A 21,229-nucleotide genomic window follows, 5' to 3' on the forward strand; every position below is an offset into this window, starting at 1 on the left:
TATCCTAAAGAAATATGGCAGCATTTTTAATAGAAATGAAAACTTGGAACTAATCTAAATTTCCATTAGGGAACTGGTTAAATATGCCACAGGCCAGCCCTGGGAGGGCTGGGTGACTCTGTAGGAAGGGGGTTAAGAGGAAGACCCCAGAATTGATGTACCTGGGTTTGGTCTCGGGCTCATCATTGGCTCAAGTTATTTAACGATGTGAAGCCTCAGTTTCCCCATTTATATAACATGGAAAATAATATGTTCCTCCTGTGGTTGTGTGAATTCAAAATGAGCCACTATGTGAAAGAGATTTAGCACAGAGCCTGGCCTACAGTCCGTGCCTGGCGTTGACTGTCATCACCATTTATTATTCCCTTCATCATTATTCTTGTCATCATTTTCATTATTAGAGATGCCTCGCACAATGTCCCACACCAAGTAGATACATTTTTTTTAACCCCCAGAATATTCCTATTTTAAACTCCTTTAGGCAGAGGATTTCTTATTCACTGCCATCTAGTTCCTGGTTATATCAGCTAAGTACCCATGCTTTTTGTGCAAAAGCTGTGTAGGAGAAGGAAGGAGGAAGCTTCCACCTTTTTGGGGCATCTTGGCCTGGCAAGGTGTTTGCATTAAGTATCCTGCAATTTGAGTTTGGGGTTGTAGTATTCAAAGATTGTAACACCGCTGTATTCAAATGAATGGGCTATCCAGCCAAGTAGATTTGCAAGAATCAATAGCAAGGCTCATTGCTGATTTGCACCTAGCTGGGGCGGCCGTTGCTTCACCACCTCATTTGTATCTGTCCTTACGCTTTTCTTTCTTTCAGACATCCTGGTCTGACCCTTCCCATCCAACCACACACACATCTGGTAGCACATTTGCTTTTATTATGCATACAGATAGAGGCTTCAGAATATTTGAAAGCATTAGTCAAAGTTGAATATGTAGGTCATGTTTCATCCCTTTGCCTGATGAATATTTGGGGTTTTAGAGTTTGGGGAGGGAAACAGTGAAGTTACTTTATATTGTGTGTTCTCACGGAAACTCTGTGCATGGCTATTATGATTCCCATGTAATGGACAAGGAGGCACAGAGAGGGTGTGTGGCTGGCCCAGGGTCAGCCAGGCGAGTAACCCCGGTGGTCTGACATAACTTTTCTGCCAGTCCTCCTTTTGGTGATTTCTTGTTTTCTTTGTCATTCTAAGGAGCATTGGGCTCAGGATCTGAACAAAGTCCGTGAGCGGATGACAAAGTTTATTGACGACACGATGAGGGAAACTGCTGAGCCCTTCTTGTTTGTTGATGAGGTGAGTGGGTTCGTTGTGAGCTGTTAGTCAAGGGCTAGTTGTCTTCCAGGTTGTGAGTTATCTCAGCCTTTCATTTTTCTCTTCCTTCTCTGTTGACTGGGTGTGTTCCTGGCTTTTGCCACTAGAGGGCATCTGCTGCCAGGGAGCGCATTATAAGCACCACAAATTCAAAGGTTTGTGGGGAGCCTGTGAGTCCTGGTAATGGTTGCATTTGACCCTGCATGAGGCAGCAGGGGGAGTGGAACCGAGGGAGAAATGGGGAGCTCCTGTCCCGTGTAATGTCGTTCCCAGGAAGCAGAATGTTACCCCAGTGTCACTCAATCTTCTGATTTTCTTTTTTTTTTTTTCTTAAAAGAGTCAGGAATTGGGATATGAAATTTCCTGCCTTTTAGATGTTATGATACTCTTGATGTTTTGTTTCTCAAGTTGGGTAGTGGGTTCACAAATGTTCATGGTATTATTATGCCTTAAAACTTATATATGGGGAGCATATACTCTTGTAGTATCAAATATTTTAGGATATGCATTAAAAAGGAAAATATTGGATAGGTCACTGAAACGTGTGTTGATACAGCCTATTGTAATCTGAGCTTCTGCATTGAAAACTTGGGTACCCGAGGCCTGGAGACCATCTGCTGAGTTAATGTGTCAGAGCTGCCATTTTCGCGTGTTGGCACACACCGGGAAGAACCCGGCATCACCCATCCTGATCCTTATCGCGATGATCGCGTCTGTGTGTTTGTGACTCTCCTAGTTCCTCACGTATCTGTTTTCACGGGAGAACAGCATCTGGGATGAGAAGTATGACGTGGTGGACATGCAGGACATGAACAACCCCTTGTCTCATTACTGGATCTCCTCGTCCCATAACACGTGAGTGTTGCCACGAGCCTGGGATGGGCCGGGCAGATGAAGGGCAATGTGGCAGGCGTTCCAATGTGCTGCTCTGGCAGAGCGCGTGGAATGCAGGTAGAGTGCAGGGCCGTGCTGTTCAGATTAGAATATGCAAAAGCTTCTGGAAGAGGTGAGACACCTCTCTTTCCCAGTTGGCATTGCAGTAATAACCCTTTTTCTGTGGCTCTAAGAAGCATATCAACAGAGCTGGTTTTCATGGTTTGGGCATCGCATAGTAGGCACAGCGATGCAATGGAATTAGTCATTGAACTGATGTTTACTGAGTGTCTGCCCTGCTTGCTGGGTACTGGGGATACAGCAGTGAACAGGGCAGGACGAACAGCAGTGTCCTTATGTGCTTGGAGGGGAAAAGACTTCTTTTGAATCTTAACGATGAATAGGAGTTGGTGAGAGGAGAATAGGTGATGAGGTGAGGAGGAGAATTTCAGACGCAGGACCAGCATGTGCAAAGGCCCAGGGGCAGGAGGAGCTGAGAAGAGGCTGTTGAGACTAGACTGTAGAATCTGAGAGAGTGCGTGGCAGGAGAGGAGGCTGGCAGAGTCAGCTTGAGTGGAATCTTTTAAGTGACAGTGAGGGCAATGGGAACCACTGATGGCCTTTAAGCCAGAAAGCAACATGCTCAAATTTACATCTTTGGAAGATTACCCTGATTGCAAAAAAGAGAATAGACTGGAAGAGAGAAATGGATATTGCACTCAAGTTCCAGTATTTAGTTTGCCTTCTAAGGTGAGAGGGTGAAGGCCTTGGGTCCTGGGCATCCAGAGAGCTATAGATTGGTGCTTTCCCAAGTGTCATTCCAGGCAGGAGTTGGAGAGAAGGCCCTTAAGTTCATCCCAGGCTTTTTGGAAGGTAAAAATCATTTTCAGGGACAAATCGTTTTCTTGGTTCTCTCTTCCCCACCATGTCCACTGGCTTAAGAGTTTGTGTCTTAAAATGATGAATTCTAGCAAACCCCGAAGATAGTTAAGGACCTTAAACTCCTAAAAAAGGGGAGACATGGTGGGGAGGAGAGTGTGTAAAAAGAAGTACTTTCATGTCAGTCTGGTGGACATAGTTCATAGTGTAGTAAATTCCACCATTAGTTGTTGAATGCCTCTTCAGTGCCTGGAGGCCTGATATCAGAGTGGTGGCCCATCTCTGTGCTGTTTAGACTGAGGGCCCAGTGGGCCACCGTGGAGGGGTCGTTAATTTGTCATCCGCCATTGTCTCACTCCTGACACCCTTTGCCCAAGTCCTTGAAAGAACGCAGGGTCTCGACCTTACTCTTGGATTGACGAGGGGGTTGTGGTTCAGATCCTGCGATGAGGCCTGCGCCTAAGGCTCGTGACTGGCGTGGCCACACAATGGCACGTGTCTGCCCCAGATCCTAACCGTGGGTCTTTGTAGGCAGGAAGAGCTCAGGACTTTGGGGGCTTGGGCTGAGAAGTTCCCCAAGGATGCCCTGAGGTGCAGGCCTGACCCACACGGCCGCCCACCTCCTCTCCTTCAGGTACCTCACAGGGGATCAGCTGCGGAGTGAGTCGTCCACGGAGGCGTACATCCGCTGTCTGCGCATGGGCTGTCGCTGCATTGAGTGTGAGTACTTTCCTGGTGGAGATGATGCTTATGGTGAATTGAGACTAGCCATGTAGTTCCTCGATGCTTTTTTTTTAAAGGCCTATGTAGTGGGGATGGGCAGCACAGGCCGAGGGAGAACCCAGGTACCTGTAGCATCTGGGGTGGGGGATCATCAACAGCCAGGGACCTTTCCATAGGAGAAAACTGTCCCCAAGACAAGGAGTGGTGTGAAGCCTGGCGCCGGGTTGGAGCCACAAACCCTTGCGCAGTGGTTTTGGGCGTCTAGAAAGTGTCCTGATACAATGGAAGGGCTGAGAGGCCAGTAGCAAAGATGGCTTTGCTGTGCTGCTTTTCTCTCTCAGCTTCCTTGTGGGCTGTTTTTAGAGGAAGGCAAATGCCCTCTGTGTTTTAGCAGCTGGCTCACCTGGAAGCCACCCTGTCTGTTCTTTCCACAGTTGCTCACAGACCCCCGAGTACAGGTGATTCCAGGCACCTGGATGTGCCCAGGAGCCAGCTGCTTCCTCCCTTCTCCTCTCTCACCTTCCCAGCCTGACTCAACCACCAAAGGCCCGTAGGTGTGTTGGGCTGAGAAAAGGCACAAACCACTGATTTAGGCTCCAGTTTTATCAAAAACATTCATCATGGTATCAAACTGTAATGGTAGTTATTCCTACAGACTGTTGCCTACTTTATATTCCCCCCCCGCCCCCCCCCCTCAGGAAAAAGCAAATGTGAAAAAATTAAGTTTGAAACTGTTGGTTCCTGTTACCTCCAGGGCTTGAAAATATAGGGGATGTTCACCTTCTACATGATCTAGTTCTGTTTGAATATTTTACCATGAACCTTTAAAATAAATTTCTTATTGCTCTGCATTATTTCCACTAGCAGAAAAAGCAAGCCAAGGTTTAGACAAGTGAAATCAGAATATAAAACACATTATAAAATATCTTTTTTAAAAAGAAACATTTAAACTAGTTTCTTTTGGACAAATGTATTGCATTAGAAAGGGACCTTTGTTGACAACCAAAATCTTCCTGCAACCGCGCAGGTGATGCATGTACACAGGTAACACATGTCCTCATGCTGGTGGTCCCTAAGGGTAATTATTGGCCCCTGTGTCCTAGTAACTGAGCTGGCATGGGGGTCAGGGCTGATCTTGTAGCCATCGGCCGTAGCGTGTCTGCCATCCGTGGACTCGTGAGGTGGAGAGCAATGGATAGGTGTTGAAGCTGCATGTTACTCCCTTTAGTGGACTGCTGGGACGGGCCCGATGGGAAGCCCATCATCTACCACGGCTGGACACGGACCACCAAGATCAAGTTTGATGATGTTGTGCAGGCCATCAAAGACCATGCCTTTGTTACCTCGAGGTCAGTTGGCTGATTTCCAGGTGGTTCGCCTTTAAGGGGAAGGCAGCGAAGGTTGGGTGGACAGAAACACACACCCCACACACAGACACACACCAGCCTGGGTTCCATCTTGGGTAAAGTCACTGCCAGCTGAGTGTTGGTGCCCCCTACAGGCCAAGAGCACTGGTCACTCCCTGGTTCTAGAGGAGGCTGGTGCTGGGAAACCCTGTGGCCGTTCAGTGACATCTGACCCCGCCTTGCTGAGCCGTCTCAGCGGAGGGGCCCCTTTGGCGGGCAGGCACAGATGGAGTACCCGCCCCCTTGCTGAGCTGACTGGCCCCTGCCGCCCACAGCTTCCCCGTGATCCTGTCCATCGAGGAGCACTGTGGCGTGGAGCAGCAGCGCCACATAGCCAGGGTGTTCAAGGAGGTGTTTGGGGACCTGCTGCTGATGAGGCCCACGGAGGCCAGTGCTGACCAGCTGCCCTCGCCCAGCCAGCTGCGGGAGAAGATCATCATCAAGGTAGGTGGCCTCGGGGTGCTGTCGTTCATTCAGGAGGACCAGCGGCTCCGGCCACAGGCTCTCGGTCCCACTGCCCAGGCTCAAACCCGCTTTCCTTACTAACAGTGTGATCCCGGGCAAGGTTATTTAACCTCTTGGTGCCTCTGTGTCCTTGCTGGTCTCAGGAGGTTAATAATAGAACCCCATCTCTTTTGCTATGAGCGTAACCTGAAAGAGTGTGTGCAGAGTGCTTCGAACTGCACCTGTCCTGCAGTGGGGGCTATGTAAGTACTAACTCACTGCAGTTCGTTCATTCTTTCGGCAAACCTTCACCACGCCCCTCTCTGAGTCAGGCCCATGCAAGGTGCTGGGGTGCTCCAGGGACCCAGGCTCTGTTCTGGCCCTCGAGAGCTCCCAGTCTAGTGTGGGAGATGGACTGGGGCTGGACAGTTGCCCAGAAAGGCTGCATGCACTAACGTGCTGATGGGGGTGGTGTGCCAAGTGCCACGGAGAGAGAGGCGTGATCAGCTGTGTCTGAGAGTGTCAGGGGTGCCACGGGGAGGGTGACTTTTGGGTGTTTGTATTATTAGGATGGAGAGAGCAGATATACAGGGTCTTGGAGCATGTGAGAGTGTACATCTTCCTCGTCTGAGAGAGAGAGTTCTAGGTGCTTTGAGCGCTGGCCCACAAGGTTATCCCAGGGACCCACAATCCCTTCATCTTGTTCGACAGTGTCCCAGGGAAGAGGTTTTCAACTGGGGTTCCGTAGACCCCCAAAGAATCCACACATAGAATTTGGGGGGTGGTGGCATCTGGACTTTGGGAAAAAATGTTGCCTCTTTATTTTCATTGACCTGTAAGTAAAATTTAACATTTCCTTCCACTACGAATATTGGCAACAAGCCCCTTGGGGCTTTGTCACCCACAGAAATCGTGGATATTTTCATATCACATTTACAGTTGTTGCAGAGACCTCAAAATAATGTCGTACTCAGCACTGCTTTGAAATTATGGTGGTTGTTAGATCTGCCTCTAGGTTTTATATAAGATGTTAAAGGAGCACATCTATTAGTATATTGCAAATATTTTTTATTTAATATCTTAATAATTGTATTTCTTTTCTTTTTTTTTTTTTTTTAATTTTATTTGTTTATTTTTTCCCCCAAAGCCCCAGCAGATAGTTGTAGGTCATAGCTGCACATCCTTCTAGTTGCTGTATGTGGGTGGCGGCCTCAGCATGGCCGGAGAAGCGGTGTGTTGGTGCATGCCAGGGATCCGAACCCAGGCCGCCAGCAGTGGAGCACGCTGCACTTAACCACTAAGCCACGGGACCGGCCCTTAATAATTGTATTTCAATATAAATAGTTTCTCTTATAATTTTATGCATTATAAATGGTACTCTGAGAAGGGGGTCTGCCGTCTTCCCCAGACTTCAGAGGAGACCCACCCACAGAAATGGTGGAGGCTCTGCCGGATGGCACCGTCCTTGTGTGTGTCGTGTACGTTGGGTCGCAGGCTTTTCCGGGCTCCAGCTCAGAGGAAGGGGCATGTGAGGGTGTCCCGGCCAGAGATTTCTGGTGAGCAGGTGGGGTGTCAGTTGTACACGCCCCGGTCTGTCCTGTTCGCGTGTGAGAATGAAGTCACGTGACCACACCCCCTGCGAGGGGGTTGAAGGTGAAGTCTCTAGTTGGCAGCCATTGGTGGAAGGAGTGGGCTGGATTTCGTTGACAGCTGGCAGGCTCCTGTGGAAGGACGGACAGGTGTTTACTAGGCAGAGAGGAGGAATGGCCTTCAGGTCAGGGAATAACATCCATAAAGGAGTGGTGGTGTGAACACGTGGCACATTCCCTAGATTGTCACTGGGCCACCACTGTGCACAGGGAACAACCTTGTGTGCCAGGGAGATCACAGTCTAGTTGGGAGACAGGCCCTCCACAGAGAAGCACCACACAGTTGAGGGGGCTTTGCCAGGGGCCCATCTGGAGAAGGGGGCGTTGGTGCCCTCAGGGTAAAGCATCAGCATATTTGGGGGATTTGGGGCAGTTTTCATTGAGACACCAAGGGAAGCTTCCAGCGTGAGGAACGCAGGATGAGAGGCGAGGGGAGCTCTGCCGGGAGGGTCCACGGCTTCTCAGGCATCGAGTCAAGTGAGTCTTCAGGGACCTCACTGCATTTCCCTGTTCCCAGCTCACCTGTGGCTTCTCGCCGTTTCCGTTAGGACGGCTCTCTGCGTGTCCCCAGGGATTTTCCAGCTCTTGCTTTGGGGTGCGAAGTAGTGAAGGCCCCTTTCAGAGCACCTGCTGCCCGCCAGGGGTGCTGCGTGGCTCACCCCTTCTATTTCAGGAGGGGGTAGAAATAGCATTTGTGACACAGTCCCTGTGTGCCACACACTGGGCCAGGCCTGGTCATAAATGTTCAGTCTCAGCACAGCCCTGCCAGGCGGGCAATCCCTGGCCCCCAGCCCACTTTACACATGTGGACACTGAGGTGTGGAGGTGGACTCGCTGAGGTCACACCCTTAGTTCCTGCCAGAAGAGTAATTCAGGGCTGTTCAAAACGAACACTTACGTGGTGCTTCACTGTTGATGGGAATCTTACATGCCTGTGGGCTTGTGGGACCTGGCAGGGGCTGCATTACCTCCATTTTACAGGGAAATGACTGAGATGCTGGCCTAGGCGGGCGGTCAGTCCCTGCAGGTGAGCGCTGTTGTAGTCATTGTCTTAGTCTTGCGGATGAGAAAGGTGAGGCCCAGAGAAATGCAGACTCCTGCCCGGGGTCACACAGCTGATCAGTGCTGTTTGTGCCGGGGTCTTCTAAATCCACATCCCAGTGTGCCTTCTGCTGCGCTGCATGGGCTGTGCCCCTGGACTGGCCGGAATCCTGCTGGAGACTCTGGGGGCCCGTGGGTGGTGTCATTGTTCACCAAATATTTATCAAGCACTTGCTATCTGCTGAACTGGCACAGGAGATTCAACAGGGAACAACACAAAGTCCCTGCCGTCACGGGGCTTATATTCTAGCAGGGAAGACAGACAGAAGACAAATAAACAGATAGTTATACATAGGGCCAAGAGTATGAAAAATAACTACCAGGGGCTAGCCAGGGACAGGGATGAGAAGAGGAATGTGGGCTATTGTTAGATCAAGCAGTCAAGGAAAGCTCCTCTGAGGAGGTGACACCAAGCACAGAGCTGAATGTAGTGAGAGAGAAGCCGGGCAGACAGAACAGACAGTGCAAAGGCCCTGAGGTGGGATGCTGCCCATGGATGCTGGCTGGCTGGTGATGTGGGTGGATGCTTGCTGGCTCAAAGATCCTACACGTGAGTCTTGAGGGAGACAGGCTACGTGTGTTTTTCCCTCAGCATAAGAAGCTGGGCCCCCGAGGCGACGTGGATGTCAACATGGAGGACAAGAAAGATGAACACAAGCAACAGGGTGAACTGTACATGTGGGATTCCATTGACCAGGTGGGTCTCCTTACAGCCCTTCTCAGAGCCTTGAGTGCATCCGAGGCTGCTGGAGAGCTCGGAGGATATTCCTGTCTTACTCCTATTTTGTGCCTAGTGAATTTATCATTACAATGAAACTTTATTTTTCTTTTGCATTATTACTGTTTTATTTTGAAATAATTATGTATTCAATGTAATATACTATATACTTAAACACACACATGCTAGTACAGAGAGTTCTTATATACCCTTCCCCCAGCTTCCCCAAATATTAACATCCTACATAACCGGAGTTTATTGTAACCAGGAAATGAACATTGGTACAACACTACCATGAACTAATTTATGGACCTTATTCCAATTTCACCAGTTTGTCCACTAACGTCCTTTTTCTGGTCCAGGATCCAGTCCAGGATCCAACAATGCAATTAGCTGTCCTAACTCCTTAGTATCCTCCAAGCCAGGACACTTCCACTGGGAACATGTTTTGGCGAGAGTGAGGCATTTTGAATGCTAACGTCACTTCTCATTCCTTTAACCTAACTTGCAACTCCATTTGAGTATATTTTTACATGTCTATTCTTATATCCTAGAAATAACATTAAAAACGATTACAAATTTAAGTAAAGAATTAATTCACAGTTAGGTGTTGAATAAAGGGTCTCTAGACAAACTGGCTGAGAAATCCTGGAAGTCTTAAAAAGTGGATGAAATAGGAAAAGATAGTCATGAGAATGCAGAAACAGTCCCATCATTCATAAAAGCCTTCAAACTAAATAAACGTGAACTAGAAATGTGATATTAAGTCATATCTGTCCTTAGACAAACTGAATAAAAAAGTCCTGAAAATGCCAAAAGAACCCCCAAATAAATAAATGTTTTAAAAAAAACATCTCGAAGGGGATCAAATTCCATGAAACCACCATAAATGTATACGAAAGTGGGAAAGGCGAGTCCCCATGGAATGCTGGGGTGAAGCCAGGCAAGGGCCCTGGGCTCCAGAATTGACGGGGCAGAGACTTCGGGAAGAGCTAACGTTCGTTCCGCTTTCTAGAAATGGACTCGGCACTACTGCGCCATCGCCGACGCCAAGCTGTCCTTCAGCGACGACATTGAACAGACTGGGGAAGAGGAGCCGCCCCAGGTAGGTGGAGACCGACCTCTTGTACTGTTCCTCTCATCCTGTGGCCAGCAGGCCTGGACATCCTCAGCCCAAGGAGCTGCCTCTTGGGGTACCAAGGCCTGCCTGGCTCCTCTCTGATTGGCTGGCTGGCCCAGGTGCTTAGCCAGTGAGGTTCAAGGGTCTTCCTGCTCTCTGAAGGGGCTAATTGGCCTGTGCTCCCTGGGGAGGATGCAGACATTTGGATGCTCTGTCCAGCCCCACTCCCTGGCCTGGTTCCTGGCTTTCCTGACCTCTCCCTTTGGCCGCTGGCCATCCTTGGTACTGTTTCTTGAGTGCAGCCCCCAGGGCATTGTGGCTCTCAGACTGCCTGTGCAGTAGAGTTGAGAGCAGTGCTGGGGACCTTTTACCCCATGTCTCAGGAGTCCAGGAGGCTACCACAGGTGGGGGCTGTCAGGAGTAGGTGGCAGACAGGGGAGGGCAGTGGAAGCTGTCTTCCAGACCTCTTGGGGTGAGGGCAAGCTGAGGCCAGCCTCTGTCTGTTGTCCAGTGCTCTGAGTCAGCATGCGCAGAGGGACCAGTCTGGTGATGCTGGGGGTCTGCTGCAGGTTTTCAGCAACTCCTCTCTTTGTGGCCCAGGATACGCCCCCGACAGAGCTGCATTTTGGGGAGAAGTGGTTCCACAAGAAGGTGGAGAAGAGAGTCAGTGCCGAGAAGCTGCTGCAGGAATACTGCGCTGAGACTGGGGGCAAAGATGGGACCTTCTTGGTGCGGGAGAGCGAGTCCTTCCCCAACGACTACACGCTGTCCTTCTGGTAATGCCCCTCTGCCCGGGGCATGCCCGCCTTGCCCTCGAGCTGGCCGGATGGGAGGCTGTGTGGCGAGTGGTGTGTGCTCAGGCCTAACTCGGGCAGGCCTGGACCGGAACCCAGACTTTAGTGAGCTGTGTGGGGTGGGACTCGGGTGAGATGGGTGAGACCCAAAAAACTTAGTAATCAAGATTTGCGATATTTCAGTGCATCATTTAAACAATCAAAAGTAATGCAAAAAAAAAATCTGTGAAGAACAAAATATCAACATTTATGTAAAGGCAGGATCTGAGCCTGCACTTAAGATGATGTGGTCTCACTCACCTCCCTCTAATCCCAGCCCTGGAGTGCGTGGTGTGACCCTGGGCAGTTCACTTAACCTTCTGGAATCTCTCTCTCCTCTCCTAAAATAGAGATTCTGAAGGTGGCCTTATGGAGCTGTAATGTCGTGAGCTTTCTCATTCATTCACTCACTCACTCGCTCTTCTGTGCTTTCATTCGTTAAAAGATATTTATTGAGTGCTTGCTGTGTGCTAGGCACAGTGATTTAGTAGTGACCAGACAGACAGCATCCCAGTTCTGACGGAGATACAGTCTGGTAGGGAAATGGACAATGAAAAAGGAATCATGCAAATGATACGTAATTGTAGTTGTGGTAAGTGCAATGAGAGAAAGCAGGATGTTATGAAAGTCTTTCAGAGAGGGGTGTAATGTGATGTTTTTCTGGAGGGATGATCAGGGAAGACTTCCTGAAAGAAGTGGCTTTAAAATGAGACCTGAAGGATGAAAATGATAATAAAAGTAACATACAAGTGATAGTGAAAGCTAACCCCTGTAAGATGCTTACCATGTGCTAGGCAGCATCCTGGGCACGTTTTGTGTATGATCTCGTTTAATCCTCAGGACAACTCTGCGAGGCAGATCCTATTATTATCCTTGTTTGACCACTAGGATAATAATAGGGAGGCTCAGAGAGGACAGGTCACTTGTTCAACATCACTTGGCTTGTAAGTGGCAGAGTCAGGATTTGAACCCAAGCCATCTTTCCAGAGTAGGAGTTATGCAGGTAAACTGGGGCAGTGGGTGGAGGAAGTCAGTAGAATGTTCCAGGCCAAGGCCAAAAACCAGCCTGTGCAAAAGCCCTGGGCCTGTTCTGAGAGCAGAGGGAGGCCTGTGTGGCCACACTAGTGTCCATTGCCTGGGGCCATGGCTGCAGCTCTGGCCACGGCCTGTGTTCTCTGATGTCTGGGGTGTAGGAAGGGCCAGCTGGCCTGGGCGCTGATGTTGTCCCTCTCTCCGCAGGCGGTCAGGCCGCGTCCAGCACTGCCGGATCCGCTCCACCATGGAGGGCGGGACCATGAAGTACTACCTGACTGACAACCTCATGTTCACCAGCATCTACGCCCTCATCCAGCATTACCGCGAGTCCTACCTGCGCTGTGCCGAGTTCGAGCTTCGGCTCACCGACCCCGTGCCCAACCCCAACCCCCACGAGGCAAAGCCGTACGTGAGCCTGTGCTCTTGGGGTGCAGATCTCAGGCAGCACCTCCATGGGTCCAGCGGGGTGCAGACACCCATGGGGATTGTGTTCACGCGTCAGAAAAGCCTGCCTCGTGGGTGTGCTGGCCCAAATTCGCGTGAGCCCTCACCCGGGCCACCAGGGTCTCTTACCATTCCCCAGGGTGGAAGTTTCTAAATACTTACTCTCCGGTACTTTGCCCCATTTTCTCTTTCCTCTCCCTCCTCCTCTTCCTCCCTTTCTTCCTCTTTGTCTTTATCTTTTAGCCCGGTGTTGTCTTTCTGCTTGTCAAAGCTCGTTCCTCTTTGTTCTGAAAGCAAACAAGGAAGAAGTAGTTGTAAAGGTTTCCCCGTCATTTTTTTATCCAGTAAAGTGAATATCAGTTATGCCTGGCAAAGGGCTCCCCGATTCTGGAAATGAAGAAAACAATTTTTAAGCAGAAGGCTGCTGAAATGCACGTTTCTGAGGAAGCCATATAACTCAGGGCAACTTTGTTTACTTTTCTTGTCTATATTCGTATGGATTGCCTTTTTAAAAATGTGCTATTGCACATCTTTAAACATAACCAAAGAGCCCCGCTAAAACTCTACTCTCTGTGTTCTGTACCTCCGGTTTTCTGAGACGTCTTCAGGGACTGGGCCACCCTCTGACGCTGGCCCTTCAGTCTTGGGCCGATGGGGGGTAAAGATAAGTCCATTCGTTCTCTTGTGCTCCAAGCAGACCCACTACGTGAACGTTTCACCCAAGCTGCGTCTTGCTGGCCTTTAAAAACATTGCCGTCTTCAGAGGCGATTTGGGAGGGGGAGGCCCCCTGTGTAACGTCCATGGTGGTGTCTGGGACCGTATTCCAGGCATCCTGAGAGCCCCTTGTTTCCTCCTCTGCGCTGGCCCCTCACTTGGCCATTTCCTGGCTGTCCTGCAGGTGGTACTACGACGGGCTGAGCCGCGGAGAAGCGGAGGACATGCTGATGAGGGTTCCCCGGGACGGGGCCTTCCTGATCCGGAAGCGGGAAGGTACCGACTCCTACGCCATCACCTTCAGGTAAGCGCACGGGCTGGAGCCCACTGCGCGCGCTCTCCAGAGGCTTAGGAGGGACAGGTCTGGAGGACAAGGGGGGACTGCAGGTGGAGGCTTAGCTCACAGCGTCCTCTCCGCAGAGTGTCAACAACGACGACGGCGACAACAATAATAATAGCAGAAGCAGCTACAGTAACGTGTGCTGTCAGTGTGCCGGGCACTGGTCTATATTCTTGAGAGTGATATGTTTGATATTAACTCATTTCGTCTTCCAGCAGCTCTTGGGGGCAGCATGACCATGATCCCTGTTTTTCAGAGGAGGAAATTGAGGCACAGAGAGGTCAAGTAACTTGCTGAAGCGTGGAGCCAGTAGGTGGTGGAGCTGGGATGTGAACCCAGGCAGCCCTGGCAGCCCAGATGGGTGATGTTATAGATCTGGTTTCCTCCTGTCTGCACCTCCCAACACTGCCGGTGGGAAGGCCATATAGACCAACTATCTCTAGGACTGTGGTTCTCTAATTTTGCCCCAAGATGTTTGATTCCTCCAATTTCCCCAATGACGATCTTGGGGGCGTTCAGACCGAGTTCATCATACTGTCCCTCTGTCTCCGCAGCCCCAGGGTTTCCCTGTATATTCTTGAGGATGGTAATAGAATGCCGGCTACCATGTATTCAGTTCCTAACTATGTTCCTGACACTGGGCTGCCTTTGAGGCCTCATTTGATCGAACCTTTTGTTATAAGGGGGGTAGATCCACTTATTACAAGTAAGGAGATGGAGGCCCAGAGAGGTTAAGTGACCTATCTAGAGTCACACAGCCTAGTCTTGGGCTGAGTCAGAATTTCAGACTCGGGCTTGTCCACCTCCAAAGCCTCTTTACTGTGAGGTCTCAAGCAAGAGGCCTGTGGGTCAGATCGGGCCTGTGGATGTGTTTTGCTCAGCCTGCATGGTGATATTAAAAACTGAGAAATTTCGGGGCTGGCCCGGTGGCAAAGTGGTTAGGTTCACGTGCTCCGCTTCGGCGGCCTGGGGGTCGTGGGTTTGGATCCCGGGGGAGGAACCACACGCCGCTCATCAAGCCATGTGGTGGGAGTGTCCCATATACAAAATAGAGGAAGATGGGCACAGATGTTAGCTAGGGACCATCTCCCTCAAGCAAAAAGAGGAAGATGGGCACAGATGTTAGCTCAGGGCCAATCTTCCTCACCAAAAAAAAAAAAACAAAAAACCAAAAACCTGCACTGAGAAATTTTGCTTGAAAATTCAGACTGCTGCTTGTGAAAAATGGGATGAGGCGGAAGCTCTGGCCCACGTTTCCGAGTGGTGACGGTGGTTACCAGCTGTGCAGAGGGCCCTAGTGTGCCTGTCTGCTCCTGTTCCTCCCATTCCCGTCGCCCTGGCCCCTCCCCCTTGGTTACCCTGCAGGCTGCCCCCCCCCCCCCCCCCGCCACCGTGCCCCCTTCCCTGTTATCCCTGAGCTGCCTTCTTGGGGATGGTGGTGATGGGCATTATTATCACTGCTGTTTTCTGAGGACCTACTGTGTGCCAGCTCCAGCCAGTGTGGCTCTTTTGTGCCGACAACAGGGAGGCCCTGGGCTTCTGGGCATTGGGCCTTTGCTCTTTGCTCTTTTCCCCAAAGCTCCTGGTGCTGCCCCTCCGCCTGGATGAAGTGGGCGTGTTAAATTGAACATCTGCTGTGTCGGGTGCCGGACTTGGTGTTGGGGATCTATCAGTCAGTCAGGATGCTTTTGGGTGCAAGTGACAGAAACGAAACTCAGTGGCTGAGACAGATAGACAGACAAAAAGGTGAGGATATATTGGCTACAAGCTGGCTTCCGACACGCCTGGATCTGGCCTCTCCTGAAGATCCTCAGGAGACTAGCTCTGCACATCTCCGCATTACTCTCAATTGGCTTTGTTCTCAGGTGGCTTTACCTTGGCGTGCCAGGACAATGTCCAGCAGAAAGGACGAGTCCTGTGAGGCACTCCCACTGGCCCCTGCTTGAGCCGGGTAGCATGATTCTGAGTGGGCACCTTCAAGCTAGTGATGGGGTTGGGGTCACTTCACTGGAACCACGTGGATGAAGGTGGGCGGGTCTCCAGATGGATGCTTGATTTATATCCACCATTCTGTTTGCGTGTCTGTGCCCCCTGTGAGATTGGAGGCACCCTGAGAGCTGGAGGTTCTATTGTTTAGGAATCAGTAGCTGTTCAGTGGGTGCCTACTGTGTGCCAGGCCCCGTGTCGGCCTCCAGAAATACAGGAGTGATAAAAACAGCACGGTCCTTGCTCTTGTAAGGCCAGCGGTCTGGTGGAACAAGAGTCGTCGTATTACTCAGAAGCGCTTCTGGTCTTGGCCGGCCCCTCTTACCTGGCATGGCTGGGAACAGCAGGCGGTCAGGAACGCTGGCTGCACAAGTCTGCGAAGAGGACAGTCTCTGCCCTCCTCAGTCCAGCACGTGTGTCTCAGAGGAGGGGAGGGGAAGGCTGTTTCCATCGTGTTGGGATGTGAACTTCCCTGGCCTCCACCACTGTATGCCCTGGGGGAGGGGACCCTTCGGTCACTGTGACAGTCACAGATGACCTCCCTCCGCCATGGACACACACACTTTCTTAGACCCACTCTGGTCAGGTGTGCGGTGGGCATCACTGTCCCCGGCTGAGAAGCGTTGCCTCTGGCAGGAGAGTCAGACACGTAAACAAATTGCTGTAATATTGTGTGATAAGTGCCACAGAGAGACTGGTCAGGCGGGGTGACAGGGTGACTAGGAGTTTTAGGCAATGGGGTGGGGATGCGTTCCAGGCAGAGGCAGCGCACAGGTCTGGAGGAACTTGTCCCCTGCATATACTTGTGGAGGATCTCCCCCGTGCCAGGCCCTGCTCTAGGCTCTGGGAACGGACAGTGAACCTCTGGATCGGTTTCCACAGGAGAGGAGAAGCGTCTGCTTTCAAATCCACGCACAGAGATGAAGTTGTTGCTGGTGTGGGAGGCGTCCCTCGGTGGGACCAGAGCCTTCTTTGCAAAGCTAAGACCTCTGGCCGTGGCATCCTCTGACTTGTAGCAACATGCCCTGGGAGGCTGGAAAGTGCAACTCGTACTTCAGCCCTGTTCTCATCTCTGCCTTTGATTCTTCTCTCTCCCGGGGAAGCTTGTTTGGTCTTGATTTTGCTTCTATTTTCCCAACCATTTATTTATTGAGTACCCTCCGGGTGCCAGACACATTGCAAAGGGCTTACCCTGGGTTACCTGACGGACGGTGGTCCCAACGGTTCCCAGGAGCTGCGAATCTCCAGCGTGGAGTTGAGGAAACTGAGGCTCAGAGAGGTTCCCTGAGGAAGGAGTCAGCGCCTGACCCACGCTCTCAACCTCGACACCCCACAGCCTCACTGCCCCGGGGAGCTTTTGTGAAAAGTTTTAAAATTAATTTTTAATTACAGGAATATATTCTCCTTATAAAAAGTTAAGACATCGCAGTGAAGGCTAAAGCCCCCTGTGGTCCTTCACATCTCAGTCCTTGTCCTGGTGGAAAACAGTTTTCTAACTGGTGTCTCCATCTAGACTTTAACAAAAAAGTTTACGTACATCTGTGTGTACTTATGGAAAATACACAGTGCCATTTTGTGTGTGGGTATTCCGTTTCATTTCATAAAAATACAAATGGGATCATATTATAGGTTCATTCCGCAGCCTGTTTTTCTACTCAGCAGTGTTTCTTTTTTTTGTTTAATAAATATTTAATTTAATAAAATAGACTGCAAGTGAGCCACTGAAGCAGAAGTCTCCTAGCATTTTTTTTACAGGACTTTTTGAAGAAATGGCTTAACAGGATGTGTTTTTTTAAAACAACAAAAAACGTCTCTAAGGTGCAAAACTTTTAAAAGATGAGTAGTTCCTCCATAGTAACTGTGCTGTTAGACAGTTGTAAGAAGATGCTCTTGGCTATAAAGTTAGGGTCAAAACTTATTTCCCCAAAGTTTCTGTTCTTGCTCATGAGAGCTAGTAAGACTGAGGAGTCTGTTCCGCTTTGGAATTTTTCTGCCTCTTGTTTCAAATGGGTGAGGAAAGAAAAGACTTGTTTCCTTTTTCGGAAAAAAATGCAATTGTTGCACTAATTGGGCCATTGAAGATAAGATTTAAGGACTTGGGGATCAAATCCCTGAGTTCTAGAGCAGAGATCGGCAAATGTTTTCCATAAATATTGTAGGCCTTGCAGGCCCTTTGGTCTCTGTTGCAACTACTCAACTCTACTGTTGTGGAGTGAAAACAGCCCCTGGCAGTACGTAAATGGATAAATGTGGCTGTTTCAATAAAACTTTATTTACAAAAACAAGTGGTGGGCCGGATTTGGCCCGTGGGCTGTGGTTTGCCAACCCTGTTCTGGACACCAGGATGTGCCCAAAGTCAAGTCGGGTAGTGGGGGAGGAGGAGGGAAGGGCAAGGGGGGCTAGCTGTTGAGTCACTCAGCAGTATTTCTCTCCAAAGGTACATGTTCTTCTGTCTCTGTTTTGAAAAGATCCACATCATTGTATTCCGTAGGAAGGCTGTGCTTTGTTTATTTATCTGGTCCCCCAAGGATGGATAACTAGATTATTTCTAATTGGTGGCATTTATATAGCGATTGTCTGGCTGCCAGGATCTCGGCATGTCAGCCCCGTGTGGTCTTCCTCCTCCAGGGCCAGGGGCAAAGTGAAGCACTGCCGCATCAACCGGGACGGCCGGCACTTTGTGCTGGGGACCTCCGCCTACTTTGAGAGCCTCGTGGAGCTCGTCAGTTATTACGAGAAGCACGCGCTCTACCGCAAGATGAGACTGCGCTACCCCGTGACCCCCGAGCTCCTGGAGCGCTACAACATGGTAGGTGGTTGCCTCGCTCGTGATTGGGGGGCATCGCTTGTCTGAGGTTGTAATTCATCTGTTCCTTCATTCAGCAAACCTTTATCGAGCATTTACCACGTGTCTGGTACTGCTCTAGGTCCTGGGGATACAAAATTGAACACAGTAGACAAAGACCCTGCCCTCATGCTGCTTGTAGTCTAATGTGGGGGAGACAGACAATAAATGAGATAAATAAAAAATATACAGAACATGTGTCAGACAGTGATAAGTGCTACAGAGAGAAATAAAACTAGGGAGATGGATAAGTAGATACAAAGTGATGGGGAAGGGGTTGCAGTTTTCAAAGGGTGGTCTGGGAAGATTTCACTGGGAAGGAGACATTTGAGCAGACAGTAGCGGAGATGAAGGAGTGAGTCATGGAGCCATGTGGAGGAGGCAAGAACAGCAAGTGCAAAGGTCCTGAGGTGAGGGCATGCCTGGAGGCAAGAGAAGAAGCCATTGTGGCTGGAATTGAGTGCGCCAGGGTCAGGGTAGAACTAAATAAGGCTGGGGATTAACAGGGGGGGCTGCGTGGTGTAGGCCACTGGGAGACACTGGCTTTTACTCTGAGCCATTGGAGGGTCCAGAGACCTGACCTGATTACCACGTCTCAGTTCCGATCTGATGGATTTGTTGGCATAATGGAAAGAGATTTATTGTGTACCAACCATGTGCCAGGAACTGTTCTAGATACTGAGAGTCTGCCCTTGGGAAGTTTAGGTTGTAGGGAGGGGAGCTGGATAACACAGTCACCTAAATAAGATGCCTTCAGGCAGTGTGAACTGCAGTGGAGAGAATCACACAGGATGGGGCCCTAAGGGGTGGGCGCTACAAGATTGTGTTGGGGGAGGTCAGAGAAGAAGACAGGTGAGTTGCCTTGGGGAGCTGTGAAGAGTTAGGGTTCTAGGTGGGGGAGCAGCCCAGGCACGAGCCCTGAGGTGGCTCTGAGGGGCAGAAAGGCGGCTGGTGGGGCCAGGAGCCAGTGAGAGAGGCGGAGGTGGGGCAGGAGCCGGTGAGGGAGGTGGAGGTGGGGCAGGAGCCAGTGAGAGAGGCGGAGGTGGGGCAGGAGCCGGTGAGAGAGGCGGAGGTGGGGCAGGAGCTAGTGAGGGAGGCAGAGGTGGGGCAGGATGGGTCTTCGGTGTGTGCTGGGGAGCGTCTACCAGCTCCCTGCGGAAGGAGCCCTGGTTCGTGGTATTTGCCAATTTCCCTGGTGTAAATACTTCCATGGTGGCCAGTTCCAAGCTACTGACATGCTGTCATTGAATGTGGAGGCAGAAGGACATACAGCGGGCTCTCGTGAGTGGTGGGCTGGCTCCAGCATACCATCCGATCTCGGAGTTTGTGTTTTCACAAAGGAGCACAGCACCTGGCACTTAATAGGCCAGGATGGTGGCCTCTCTCATTTTGGGGTAAAGTTTCCGAGTTTTGAGAACTTCTTTATAGCTTCTTGCCATCTTTACCCACGAGGCATGAGTAAACTGTGAGATTCTAACTCTTCTACCAGAAGGCAGGAAACCACAGGGATGCCTGGAACGCTTTTACAGGTAAGTACTGTCCCAGGAGCGTGGACGGCCCTGTTTACTTTTCTTTGTTCTTTTTCAGGAACGAGATATAAGCTCCCTCTATGACGTCAGCAGAATGTATGTGGACCCCAGTGAGATCAATCCTTCCATGGTACGGTACCGACCCTCCAAGTCACACTGTTTCCTAGTCACTAGATTGACGTCGAGTCCATCCCCCCGTTACAACAGGGCAAGGGAACATTTTGGAAAACTTGGCCAAAAATGTTTTATATTTCATTTTTTTTGAGAGGAAATGATGATTGACAAAACCACGTCTGGTTTCAGGGAAAAGGATAATAGAATTCCATCCAAAAGCAACTGTACCTCGCTAAAATTCTGAGGTTTGATGAACCACCTTTGGGCCAAACAGCTTCTTTTTTTTTTTTTAAACATTTTTTAAAAAATTTATTTTTCCCCCAAAGCCCCAGTAGATAGTTGTATGTCATATGCACATCCTTCTAGCTGCTGTGTATGCGGGACACGGCCTTAGCATGGCCTGAGAGGTGGTATATCGGTGCGCGCCCGGGATCCGAACCCCGGCCGCCAGCATCAGAGTACGTGCACTTAACCGCTAAGCCATGGGGCCGGCCCCGAACAGCTTCTAATTAAAAGTCTTTCACCTGTTTCTCGCTCGCTGACTGAGCCGGTGGTGTTGATCAGTTCCGTCTGGCTCGCTGACCTTGCAGTGTGAACGCTATCTCCTGTTCCCGGCCCAGCTGCTGGGTGATTTCATGCAGGTAGACATGGATTTTACTCTTCGCCTCCAGCTCCTCCTCACTCTGGTTTCATCACAAGTTTAGTTTGAGCCTGTGGAGGAAGAAGGATGGCAAATTTTCTGTTTGCGGGGGCGTCTGGCACCCAATTAATGTACAGTTCTCACTTAGGAAGGGGCCCTGCTGGTGGGCTCTGTAGAAATTCTGAGACGAATTTCTTTTCTGTTTTTTTAAGCTTATAGTTCTTGGCCACTGCGGATCTTTTCTAGCAAGAAGTGAAGTCTTAAAAAGTTGTGGGCATGTGGAGCGGTGTGGGAAATGCGTTAGGGGACTTTGCTTCATAGCAGAAACTCTTATTAGAAGTGATGAATGCTTTGGTAATGAGAATGACATGGCCTCGTGTCAGCCTGATGTCAGGGGGTGGTGGAGACTGTGGTAAACTGAGGAACGTGCACCCCATCTCAAGGGCGGCCCCTCCCCGTTAGCAATCAGTCATTGCTTTTGCAGAGAGCAGGCCAGGTCGTCTAATTTCTTAAGCC

The 21,229-nt window shown here is 50.2% G+C and overlaps 1 protein-coding gene across 1 annotated transcript in view; it reads left to right on the forward strand.

The window, feature by feature from the left end:
• PLCG2 (phospholipase C gamma 2) overlaps positions 1-21,229 on the forward strand; it is a 149,615-nt gene that overhangs the window by 87,221 nt on the left and 41,165 nt on the right. Inside the window, exons 10-21 of the mRNA XM_058528355.1 lie at positions 1,200-1,301; positions 2,056-2,174; positions 3,706-3,791; positions 5,023-5,143; positions 5,476-5,644; positions 8,987-9,091; positions 10,128-10,217; positions 10,833-11,008; positions 12,305-12,505; positions 13,444-13,563; positions 18,214-18,394; positions 20,018-20,089. Of these exons, the coding sequence (XP_058384338.1) occupies positions 1,200-1,301; positions 2,056-2,174; positions 3,706-3,791; positions 5,023-5,143; positions 5,476-5,644; positions 8,987-9,091; positions 10,128-10,217; positions 10,833-11,008; positions 12,305-12,505; positions 13,444-13,563; positions 18,214-18,394; positions 20,018-20,089 (1,542 nt within the window). The remainder of the gene's footprint in view (positions 1-1,199; positions 1,302-2,055; positions 2,175-3,705; positions 3,792-5,022; positions 5,144-5,475; positions 5,645-8,986; positions 9,092-10,127; positions 10,218-10,832; positions 11,009-12,304; positions 12,506-13,443; positions 13,564-18,213; positions 18,395-20,017; positions 20,090-21,229) is intronic.

This window comes from Diceros bicornis, chromosome 32, assembly GCF_020826845.1.
Source record: "Diceros bicornis minor isolate mBicDic1 chromosome 32, mDicBic1.mat.cur, whole genome shotgun sequence".
Classification (NCBI taxonomy): domain Eukaryota; kingdom Metazoa; phylum Chordata; class Mammalia; order Perissodactyla; family Rhinocerotidae; genus Diceros; species Diceros bicornis.